This window comes from Pezoporus occidentalis, unplaced genomic scaffold, assembly GCF_034315485.1.
Source record: "Pezoporus occidentalis ecotype Australia unplaced genomic scaffold, CSIRO_AGI_Poc_V1 ctg25, whole genome shotgun sequence".
In the NCBI taxonomy this organism is placed as follows: Eukaryota; Metazoa; Chordata; class Aves; order Psittaciformes; family Psittacidae; genus Pezoporus; species Pezoporus occidentalis.
The window spans coordinates 3873640-3886594 of NW_026914394.1; the positions used below are offsets into that span (position 1 = coordinate 3873640).

Genomic DNA, 12955 nt, shown 5'->3' on the forward strand with positions numbered 1-12955 from the left:
AACTGATAAGGGAAACCTTATTTTGCACAAAACCAGTTATTTTTGAAGAATGCAATGATGCTTTTCACACTGGAAAGAGTTCCTTTAATCTTGCCACAAATCCTGCACAGAAAGAGATGCCATACAGATTCAAAAAGGAAATGCCAAGGTCATCTGCTTATTAGTAGATTGCGTCTACAATAATCCTAACTCCAAATTACATCTTCATTCCTCAACTTCATCGGTAACCTACCTCCATTTTGTTTCTGAAGCGAGTTCGTAGGAAAACTAGATCTCAAAATGAGTATTTGATGGATCACTAACCTTTACAATGGATTAGTTTAATTTTTCTTTTTTAAAAGCTGCAAATAGATCTGAAAATGGTTTGTAGCTGTGAAGGCTGCATTTCTTGGGAGTCTTCTTTTTGGAAAGGTTTCTGGTTGAGTTTGCCTTTTCTTTTTTTTGGATTTAGACTTTTGAGGTTGGGTCTTTTTTTGTTTTTGTTTCAACAGTTTTACCACAGCAATTTTCATTTCCTCTTTACAAATCCTTACCAACTGTGGAGCTGTCTTCAAGTACTACATCCACATTTCTGTCTCTATACTCAACCCTGAAGTCAAGCATTCGAGGTTGTCTTTCCACTATTTGTCTAGATGGCACTACATGACGAAATGCTGAGGATGAGGAAGGAGTTGAAGAAGCTGCTGTAGAATGACTTGTGGGGCTATATGCTGGTCCATGTAAAGTCTCTCCACCATATTCACTGAAAGATATGCAGATAAGAAGGGTTAAATAGAACAGCTTGATATGTTTAAATAAAAGTCAGCAAAGCAAAATGAACAGTATTAGTCACTTACTACAGTCTACAGCACATACCTCTTGAATAAACTACACAGTCATGTCTGAAAATACTGGTTTATTAATAATTAGAATATAACTTTCATATCATCAATATTATCACTTCAGTAACTCAGAAGTGATATAGGAGAACAGCTTAGCTGATAAGCATTTAATCCATTATTTCAGTCTACAGTTCACTATGCAATTAATATCAGAATTATCTTGATTAGGATTCTTTCCTGTTCTGGGAGTGCTGTCACCCTATAAAAATTGGCACCATAGCAACAACAACCAGCCTTCTACATCACTGGGCTAGTATCAAATGCAAGTGAGAATAAGAAATAAAGCTTAAAATACTGCATATGGATTAGTACCTTCCAATACCAAATTAGTGGAAAACAAGTCAGATGTGAAGATAGTACTTCAGGTAAATAAATCAAGATAATGAGATACATATGGCAAAAAAATATCTAAAACTACAACAGTAATGCAACGCTGAATTCTAGCTTGCCTTTAAGTTCAAAATCCTTCAATGCTCCTGGACATTCATATAAGAATATCCCCATACATTCAGCATTACAAGTCGGAATAATCTGGGAAACCCTCACTACCCAGAAGCACTTCATCTTCCTCAGTGAATCTCTCCACAAGCAGCATATAATTGGGATTAGAAACAAAGGTAACAAAACATGAAATTTCAGGAACATTACTCCAGGGCAAGAAACCTATAACATACAGAAATCAAATTTGGAAGGTAAGAAAGTCCACAGGGTAAGCCTAGAGCTTTCCCTTGAGGATGTTCTTATCAGGAAGATTGTCTGGGCAGCTACAGGATATCATGACAGAGGATGCAAGTTAGAAACATAAGCACTAAGAATGGAAGCTAAGCAAAGAAGGATTTAGAAATGCTGAGATGCAAGTTGCCTCATTTCCATTCTTAAACACGTATTCTGTCCTTGAAATACCGCAAGATCTCTCTATAGAAATTATCCTTAAAGCAAGTCAAATCTGTCATCTAGAGAAGGTCTGAACTTAAAAAAGCACCAATGTGGATGGCATGCATGTCACAGAAGTGCAGAAATTATATACAGCTACTGCAAACCCCATCACTGTGCCTTCCACATTTGAAAAAGAACAGTGTATTACTCTTGTAAATGTATTATGCTTGTGAATTACGGAGCCCCTTGTTTTACAAGGGGCTCCTTCACTTCTGACATCAGCAGGTGCAGAAGGACGAATTCCCAGCTACCAAGACCCACACTCAAAGACGCACTTCAGAGGTGCAAAGAGCACAAGAAACAGTCTTATTTTCAGGATTTTTAAAAAATATAATTATGGAGTGATATGCCATTGTCTGAAATCTGATGGCCAATCTGATGGCCAACTACAAACTAAATACTATAACCATTTTGTTAACAGACCCAAGAAGCAATGAATATCCTTATTTTCAGGATTTTTAAAAAATATAATTATGGAGTGATATGCCATTGTCTGAAATCTGATGGCCAATCTGATGGCCAACTACAAACTAAATACTATAACCATTTTGTTAACAGACCCAAGAAGCAATGAATATCCTTATTTTCAGGACTAGATTTTGTTGTTTACTTTTTTTAAGCGACACAACTGAATTATAAAACAAAATATATTTTTCCCCACCAATAAATTAATTTACTTCAAGACCAAGTGTATTAATTCTATTTGATTCCATCACAAAAAGTATCCTACACATCTGACCGGCAACCTCTAATGGAACATAAAAAGCTTCTCAGCAGTAAAAGAAGCCTCATCTGTAAACCACTGGAAACAAGGCTGCTAAATCTTCTGAGCTTCCTTTTAAACCACTTCCACTTGAAGGAAAAAACTACTCCACAGCTCCTTCCTTCAGACCAAATGGGTCCAAAACTGACGGTATTTTGAATACAAATGCCTTGAGGTCAGGACTTCCTAATGCAGGTAGAAAGTGTGCTCAACACAACCAAGACTTGACCTCAAATTGTTGGGTAGGTCTTACAGTAACTAAACATCTAGTAACTTCTCTGAGCAAATGAGGTTTTTTCCTGAATCAAAACCTGACTATTTAATGATAGCTTTAGTAAGTACTGACAGAGTTGCCAAAACACCACTTTACCTGCATTATGTATCTTTTTTTCCCCCTCACTAAACTTTTTTAAAATAGTTCGTTGAGTATTTTTCTGAACAAAATCTTAAATACTGTTTTACTGTCTCTAAAACAGCTCAGTCCTTGTTCTGCTGTTTCCAATTGCCTCATCAGCATTTAGGAGCTGGTGCTTCAGTGACTTCAAGATAGCCAAGCGTCAGTATACAAGCACAAGTTTCATTCAGAAGCTGCCAGAAAATCAGTAAAGCTACTTTTAGAAGGAAGCACCCTCGCTTTGTCTAACACACTATCTGCTACCTCTAATTCTATTTAAAATAAATAAATAAAACACACACCCCAGAAAATCCCTACAAAAGTACAAACCCTTTAGGCCAGGGATAGGGAAGCATGGAATAGCAATACCTTTAAAAATAAGGGAAAAGAAAATACTTAGGCAAGAACATCTGTGGATTTACCTTGCAAAGTTTTAGATACCAGGGGTGGACGTTGTGTGTCAAGTCCTGACACCCAAGAAAGCACACCAAAATCCAGACTTTACAGTAACACCCTGCAGAGAATGACTCAACAACCAACGAATTCAAACTAATCTGGATAGGTGTTTGAGCTGGTCCTCCACCACTATGGGAAAAACTGACCGTTAAATCCGCTTTGCCAGGAATAGAAACTGTGGCTCCAGAAAGTGCTTTAAAAAGAGAATTACATCATCTTATCAGGATTCAGGAACAAAACCCGTAACTATTACCCAGCATCATTCCCTGTGTGTATTGCTCCAGTCTTCTGTACTTACCTCTGTAGAATACCGTTTTCTTGTGGTATTACACCATTTATAGCTGCCTGAAAATAGAAAACAAGTCTTGAGTCAGGCATGTAGAGCAACAAAAATAAATCAGAACTTCTATAATGTTTTAAAGAGTCATTAGCCTGCTTTAAAATATGCCATAAAGTGTTCTCCATTCAGTGAATAAACTTGGTAAACGATATTGTCATTGAAGTACCTGCATCAAATAAAAATCGTATTTAAGTGAAAACGAACAAAACTGAAGCTCAGGGTCCTGTAGGCTTGTGATGGATTGTCCAGGTGGAATACATAGGAATAAACTGCACAGCCCACGCTCAGTAAAGCTAACACTTTGTACACTTGGTATTTACATACAGTGAACATACGGCTTCCAATGCATTGAGCTAACTCTGCAGACAAGGCAGCCAGACAGCACGTACATAGAAAATCTAATGTCTCCCAGAAGTATCAGACCTGCACAAACCTTTAAACCTGCACAGCTGCACATACTGCATGCTGCAGGCCTGATGTGTTCACGAATTGCTGGGGTCAGCAGAAATAGCTACTCAACAGCACACATGCCTTGATCACACATATGACTTCCAGACAACCTCCTTCTAGCTCACATGTACAAATACCATGCAGCTTCCTAAAAGTCCTCATGTGGCAGGGAATCCAAAATTCAAACAATCTTCAGGTAGAACTGAAGTATTTTTAAAGTAAGATTTATGCAGTTTAATATCCCAGGCTGTCCAGATCATCAGAGTACACAAAATATTACTTATAGTAATGTATGCAAGAACAAACCTGGCAAGTTGCATTCAGATTTGGTCTTATCTGATGTTGCAGAATTACTATCTATGAAAATATCCTAAGGAATTCTATCTCGTATTAAAATACATAATTTTTTAAAGAGCCACAATGTACACCAGTTTCAAGTTCAAAACCCCACTTCTGGTAAAACTGTCTTCTCAGCCTGTTACAGCATTGCTCCAGTCTATGTTGCAGGCAGTTTTGATGCATTTCCAGCACACCTGACGCTATATAAGTTAATATAAACTTTGAATTTATATGTAAGTCAGGATGAAGGAAAAACCTGGAAAGCAAATAAGACTTTCTTCAAGTATTTAGAAGACAACTTATATTTCAGACTGCTTTATACCACCAAAAAGGTATTTTAAAATCATCTCATTGCTAGGACTTCCCAGGTCTGAGGAGCAGGAAAAGTGATACCATGTGAGGTGGTGAAGAGGACTCACGTTTTACTCCTCAGCCGATTAAAGTTTGTTCTGATTCTTGCTATAAGATGTGGGAGTAAAGATATCAGAACCCTATCTAACTTCAGACTTTTAACCCTAGCCCAGCAGTGGGCAGATAAGGTGGAATAACACAGGAGGGAATTTCACATGGAATGAGAAAGAATTCAAAAGAAACTCTGAAGAGAAGAAAAACAGACTTCAAAAGACTAATTCTATTTCTGCTCTTTGATGAACTTTATAATCACTATTGTGTTCACAGGTATATATTTGTTAAGCTTAACAGTGAGATTAAAGAGAGCTTGTAGCATCCCACTGATCTCCATTTGCCTCTGTACCAGCAGCAATTAATGCATTTCTACTATCACAACTCATAATATCCACTGTCATGTCAGATATATGTGACCTGTTGGCCAGGCGTATCTGGTGAATGGCGTCTGGTCGCTGATGAAGAGAACACTTGTCGTGGTTTAAGCCCAGCCATAAATCAGAACCACGCAGTCTCTCTCTCACTCCCCCCTCCCCACCTCCCAGAGGGACTGGGAGGAGAATCAAAAGAATGTCACGCCCATGGGTTGAGATAAGAACAGCCCAGTAGCTAAGGTATAACACAAATCACTGCTGCTACCATCAATAATAATAATGATAAGGGAAATAACAAGGGAAGAGAATACAACCGCTCACCACCTGCCGACCAATACCCAGCCCGACTGAGCAGTGAACTAGCCCTTCTGGGTAACTGCCCCCAGTTTACATCCTAGCCGTGACGTGCTGTGGTATGGAATACCTCTTTGGTTAGTTTGGGTCAGGTGTCCTGTCTCTGCTTCCTCCCAGCTTTCCCTCCTCCCTGGCAGAGCATGAGACTTAGAAAGTCCTTGGTCAGAGTAAACATTACTGAGAAGCAACTAAAAACATTGGTGTTACCAGCGCTGTTCCCAGGCCGAAAGTCCAAAACACAGCACTGCACCAGCTACTAAGAACGAGAAAAAATGACTGCTACCGCTGAACCCAGGACAACACAGTATCACAGTATGCTAGAGATTGGAAGGGACCTCGAAAGATCATCTAGTCCAATCCCCTTGCCGGAGCAGGAACACCTAGATAGTGTTACACAGGAACATGTCCAGGCGGGTTTTGAATGTCTCCAGGGAAGGAGACTCCACAACCTCCCTGGGCAGCCTGTTCCAGTGTTCCGTCACCCTCACTGAGAAGAAGTTTCTTCTCAAGTTTAAGTGGAACCTCTTGTGTTCCAGTTTGTACCCATTACCCCTTGTCCTATCATTGTTTGCCGCTGAGTACAGCCTGGCTCCATCCTCGTGACACTCCCCCTTTATATATTTATAGACACTTATAAGGTCACCCCTCAGTCTCCTCTTCTCCAAACTATAGAGACCCAGCTCCCTCAGTCTTTCCTCATAAGGGAGATGCTCCACTCCCCTAATCATCTTTGTTGCCCTTCGCTGGACTCTCTCCAGCAGCTCCCTGTCCTTCTTGAACTGAGGGGCCCAGAACTGGACACAATATTCCAGATGGGGTCTCACCAGGGCAGAGTAGAGGGGAAGGAGGACCTCTCTCGACCTACTAACCACCCCCCTTCTAATACACCCCAGGATGCCATTGGCCTTCTTAGCCACAAGGGCACAGTGTTGGCTCATGGTCATCCTGTTGTCCACTAGGACCCCCAGGTCCCTCTCCCCTACACTGCTCTCTAACAGGTCGTTTCCCAACCTATACTGGAACCTGGGGTTGTTCCTGCCCAGATGCAGGACTCTACACTTTCCCTTGTTATATTTCATCCCGTTATTCCCTGCCCAACTCTCCAGCCTGTCCAGGTCTCGCTGGATGGCAGCACAGCCTTCTGGCGTGTCAGCCACTCCTCCCAGCTTAGTGTCATCAGCAAACTTGCTGCTAGTACACTCAATTCCCTCATCTAAATCGTTGATGAATATATTAAATAATACCAGTCCCAGTACTGACCCTTGAGGCACTCCACTAGTTACAGGCCTCCAACTAGACTCAGCCCCATAGACTACAACTCTCTGGCTTCTCTCCTTCAGCCAGTTTGCAGTCCACCTCACTACCTGATCATCCAGTCCACACTTCCTCAATTTAGCTGTGAGGATGCTGTGGGAGACTGTGTCAACAACACTGATGTTTAGAAGCTCAGAGTTTCCCTGGTACACCAGGAGACCAGTCATATACTGCAACTGCACTCATCAACTATCAACATCATTTTTACAAATTGACATTAAAAAAAATTGATGCTTAAGTGCTTAATAAACACAAAAAAGTAGATTAAATCAGTATTTAAATGTTATCGTTTCTTTATCTCTGAATACATAAACACGATTTTTTTACAATTTCCATTAATAGTTAAGGCTACGTAACATCAGAAAGTATGACTGCTGAACTCAGCTAAGTAACTATGATACTGTAATAAGATTTATAATGTGTCTAGAAAGAAACATTGCATAAATAATAGCAAAAAGCAGACAAGGAGAAGAGACACAGGTATCTATAAAATACAGCAGCTACCCATGAAGCTGTATCAAATTACAGTGAAAACAAAGCTTCCCACTAGATCAGTTTTAAATCAGCTTATCCACCATGCATAGCAAGAATCAGTGGTTTCTATTTAACAATGTGTCTCATTTATCATCATTGTGGTTTTTGCAGTCATATAGAGCTCTTGATCATGTTCATCTAATAAACCTCCAGGAAAGAGTGGGAGGTTTTGGTTTGTTTGTGTTTTTCTGGATTTTCTCCCCCCTCGTGCTCTTCAGGAACATTCATTTCATTTCTGTCAATCAACAGGTAAATTTGGTTAAAAGTCAGAAATACCCTTTATTTTGCATCTGTAGGATAGAGAGCAAATACAGGTTTTTATACCACAGGACCTGCATTAATAATGATCTACTGGTGCCACAGAATTCTCTTTACTCAGGGAAAAAGAAGTACTTCAGCTATGAAGAAATATAACAGCATGGCATTTCCACACTTCTCCTGTCAAAGCTCAGGTCTCAGTCTTAAGAGGATTAGACTAGCTCAAACTTCTTCTAAGCCTAGTTAGAGGGGTTAAATACGATAGAGGCTCCAAGCTATTTTCTTTAAAACTGAATAACTCACTTGTTCACATCCCCAGTTTTGTAAACTTGATGACATTTAAGGGGCACGGTAGTAAGAAAAAAACACAGCAGCGTTATGTACTTTTTTGATGGAAAGACCTCTATTAACCACACTGTAAAAATGAAGACTCTGGACACTGTTTGTTAAGCAAGATAGAAGACTAAAATTATGTAGACAGCAAATGGTAGCAGTGCACATGTAGATATTGCATAAATATTAAATATCCATGTTCTTACAAGACATCTATAAGTAGACCCTGCAAAGAAAGTAAGAAAAAGGAAAAACCATCTGCTTTAGAATTTCACAGGAGGAAGGTTGTGACTATAAAAAAACAAGATTAAAAACAACTTTTAAAAAGAAAAAGTTAAGGCAAGATTTCTTCCAGGCTGTTCTTCCCCAGTGTCAGTCTCCTCTGAGAGAGGATCAGGTCTCTTACAGTTAAGCAAACATTCACAGATATTACATTTTTTTGTCTTTCCAAAGGGGATCATTCGACCATCCAAAACAGCCTGTGTTACTGCTATACAGTAATTCAAAAGATGTATTACCCTTGAAACAATGTTAATAACTGGCACATTAGATCTACTCATGGGTTATTAAATATACCATGTCTGGCTCAGAATATTTCTCCAGCTTCCAATAACCTGTTGCTGAGAGTGCTATCAGGGAAGCAGCACTCCGTGCTCGCACTGTTCTCGCACTGTATATCCACAAGTCAATGGTAGAGATACTGGTACCACAGCTTTAACAGGTTCTAAGGTTTTTCCCAAAGCTAAGAATCTAAAGGTGTGTCTCAATGTTATCCATATACAAACTCTAGCATAACACTGTTCAAACTTGGAACAGAAGGATAGAAAGGGGGACGTCATTATTGTTTCGGTGGCAACATTCAAACAACTACATTTTATTTTAGGAAATTATAAATAGAAATTTAGTTATTCTTGATTTATACATTTTGTTTAGTGTTGTCAGTCATATCCAGGAATTGAAATGGTCAAATAATTGGACCTGCTTTGGACCAGACTGACATCCAGAAATAACTTCCAAGTGCTCTGACTCCACCATCCAGCAGTAGAGGATATACTGATAAACATTACTGACAATCTTGTTCATTTAAATGAACGGGAAAACAGGAAGATGACAGAATACTGGACTGAGCACCAATTACAAAGGTTCAAAGTAATAACACTTTTCTTAGTGTTTGTTTCAACAGCAAGCTTCCAAATTACAGTATCAAAATCTATTAATCCAACTTTTTGTTTCCTGGAAATATAGGAAGAATAAAGCAATAAGGTTAATGAAAGGTTACCAAATTCATTAAGAGTTTGGGCAATGCAGAAACTCTGCAATATTCTACAGACTGAAATTATTTAAGTGCCTAAAGAACGTTGTGAAGCAGACTGTGAAATTTAAAGCTTTTCCTTAAGGGAATATTAATGTAAATAGGTTAGTTCTGACTAAATGTGACTATCTTTTATGAGTACAAAACACTGTTAGGAAAACCAAGAACCACCATTTCTTAATAAGCTGGAGCAACAATGTTGATGACTTCTCTTAAAATACAATTATAGTACTAATCATTTCAAAGCAATTAAGCATGTCTTACAGTGACTCTCCTCTTAGGGTAGTGAAGGTCCTATGAATAATTACAGACAAAACGTAGTATTTTAGATAGCACAAACGTTAAACTTCCGAGTTTAACATTCTCAGTGGTCATCACTAAGTTTGAAAATGGACTGGATTTGCCAATCATATTATTTAAAGGCAGAGGTCTACATATACTGACTGTATATTCAAGCAAGGTGGGGAATCCCTTTCTTTTCATGATCTACAGACAGGAGGTAGTTTTTAGATTTCCAGAATCTGAAAGTGATGTTTATATGAATTACCTTCAGAATTCAAAGCAGCCCCAGGCAAAAGTGCAACCAGAGGCTTTTGCAACAAATAAGGTGGGCAAAGATCCTCCTCTGTGGCCACCTTTGTTCCCTCTCCTTTCCAATCTCCACACCCCGCAATGGTTTTGGCCATCAGATACAACCATACCCTAGATATTGTCCTTTGAAACCTTCCCCATTCCAACCCCTATCACAATGAAGAGCAAGAGCTTTTACAAAGCACAACGTAAGATCAACCTTACAAAATAGGGCATTAGAAAACACATCTCTAAGCAAAAGAAGAAAGCAAGTTCAAGCGGCATGATGGTGGCAGATCAACCCTTTCAGAAGAAGAGGCTAGGGAGACGTAAATGCTGTGCACATGCGGAAGCTGCACGAGTTTCATTGAGATAAATAACCATATCGGCTTAATACAACCAGGACAAGTTTACGTATCAATCAGCTCACACGGGATTCAAAAGCCGTATTTAGGTTTGACTAAATTCAGCAAGCAAGACCATTTCAGTCTACTTACTAAAGGCCATGCAGACTTTACATTTGTTTAGCTAAAATTTGGAGTGGTTTACATTAAACAAACACAATACACAAACGAGACACAGAGTAATAGGAACTGCCATAGCAGACTGATTAAGCCAAAACCCAAAGATGTCCAACCAAACTGTAACAACTGCTTCAGAAAGTAACAAGGAAATATAATGGAGTAATTTGTTCATAGGGCGTTTTCTTCCAACACGCTCATTTTCTGTAGGTCTGACGTGTCCAGATTTCCAGTAATTATAATTTTTGTTGTATTCAATGTACTGTAATAGCCTCATAATTCAAATATTTAATTATTTCTATGACACACTAAGTGCTCCCTTGGATGAAAGGATTAGTTTCTTCTGACTTTCAAGAATCCATATTCTTCCCCAAGTGCTACAACTCCTAGATTTTACTTCTGGTTTAAAAAAATCTGGTAATCTAAAAACCAAAACAGAACACCAAAGTTCTGCATGTCATGTCTTTCCTGCTCATTTAGCCTTTTCTTTCTACCATATACTGAAAGTTTCCTTGATATGAAAGCTATTTACCTCAAATCACAAACTCAAAGTTTAGCCCACGCTTTTTTCTCCATTAAAGAAATAAAGACAGCTCCCTGTCTTAGAGAAAGGTGTGTTAGCAGCAGGACTGTTTTGAAATATAACCAAAAAGTGGTTGTTTTGTTGTTCCACACTAAGCAAACAGAAACCTATTTTAATATTTGACTGACCCTTTCAGCAGTTAATCTTAGATTTATTTCTCAGTCTGATCACAGAAGTGACTGTAACACCAAATCCTATGTACAAAATCTCGCTACAGAACTCTTATATATTGGAAATATCAGCCAATATTCCTCTGTGCTATCAATCTATCCTGCTTAAAATCAAGCAAATTAAATCTGCTTTTTCAAAAGCTGAAAGCGTAATGAAATATACTAAAAGGCCCACATTAAACAATCTATAATACACTAGAAAAAATACTTATCTTTTGTATTTTATTATATATTTCCACATCATCAAAAGGGTCATTTCTACTACTCTGTTTACAATTCTAATTCCATTGCAATTAATTCTGCTTTTAATTTGGGCTAAATGTGATATTGCCCCTGAAATACAATACTCTTACTCTAATTCCGTTGCTTTCACACAATAAACGGTTTATCCTACAGATTTTAAATCCATTATTTGGTGTTCAAATAAAAAAAATGGACGATAAAACTCCAAATGCTTTGTACAATGGGGAGCTGTAAAAAACAAAACAAAACCCAAAACTGAACAAATGTTATCCAGAGAGGAAAACCAAACAATTAAATGATAAGGGATAAAGAAAAGCATTAGTAAAACATGCATGAAAGGACCAAAAATGCAAAAGTTCATTCAAAACTGCTTCCAAACTATAAATCTACATGACAAAAAAACATACTTTTATATACAATAGTAAAGCAAAACAGGTGAAGAGCAAAGATTTATTAGTTCCTTTTGAGCACAGAAGTATTTCTTACAATGAAACTAACTTGCAGTGGTTCTGCTGTGTATATATATATATATATATATACACACACACACACACACACACATATATAGATAGAGATATATATAGTAAATGTTTTGAAATAATACTCCCTAATACATTTCTTTTTGTTAAATACTAATTTGGGCTTGTATTTTCAAAAGAACTGATAATAACAGGCAATGCCAGATGCAGACGTGTCAAAACATTTGTTCTGACCTGCTGATACTGTGGTTATAGGAAACTCAATAAAAAGCAAGTAAGACTATGCAGAGACTTTTCTTGATCAGTTTGCAACAAGGCAAAGAAATAAACAGTAGAATCTTCGCTAACTGATGCTGACAAAAACATACTGCAATATCAGCCAATTACTGCAGTCAATCTGGATTAATAATAAAGGTTTGCTGGAATCAGCTGCAAGACAATCCCTTCTTTATGCCCCAAGGCCTTGAAGATTGTATTATGAGATTCCCAAGCAGAGGAAGATAGCTTCTGCACAGCTTTATGCAACCATCAGCTCTTGCCTATTACAGGCAAGTCTGTGAAGCATTATTCTAAACAAGAAATTCCATAAAACCTTCTGCAGAAATACCAATTATTTTAGACCAGAAGCTTTTTACAAACAAGATGCATTATCACTTTCCTACATACACAGCTACTTCAAAACCACTACTTCAACAAGTAATGACTGCTTTGAGTTCTAAAAGATATTTTTCAGCTTGGATTTTTAAATGAATGCAATAATATTTAAATTAAAAACTTACTAATTGTGCCCCAGTAGTTACAGAAGCAACCTCTACCTTTGTTATCTCTGGCAGGCTTTGCAATGCAAAGAAATGAGTCAGCTTTTTCCTGTAGCTTGTGTTATACTTACTGGCGTTTCCCCAGCTTTGCAAGTCTCAAAGTTATTTCCAAGTGCTAGACGTGAAGT

General features: G+C 38.2%; 1 protein-coding gene across 1 annotated transcript in view; it reads right to left on the bottom strand.

The window, feature by feature from the left end:
- The window catches only part of FAF1 (Fas associated factor 1), a 170758-nt gene that overhangs the window by 129384 nt on the left and 28419 nt on the right, over positions 1-12955 (bottom strand). The window contains exons 3-4 of the mRNA XM_062623203.1: positions 3729-3775; positions 534-742 (exon numbers count right to left, since the gene is read on the bottom strand). Of these exons, the coding sequence (XP_062479187.1) occupies positions 534-742; positions 3729-3775 (256 nt within the window). The remainder of the gene's footprint in view (positions 1-533; positions 743-3728; positions 3776-12955) is intronic.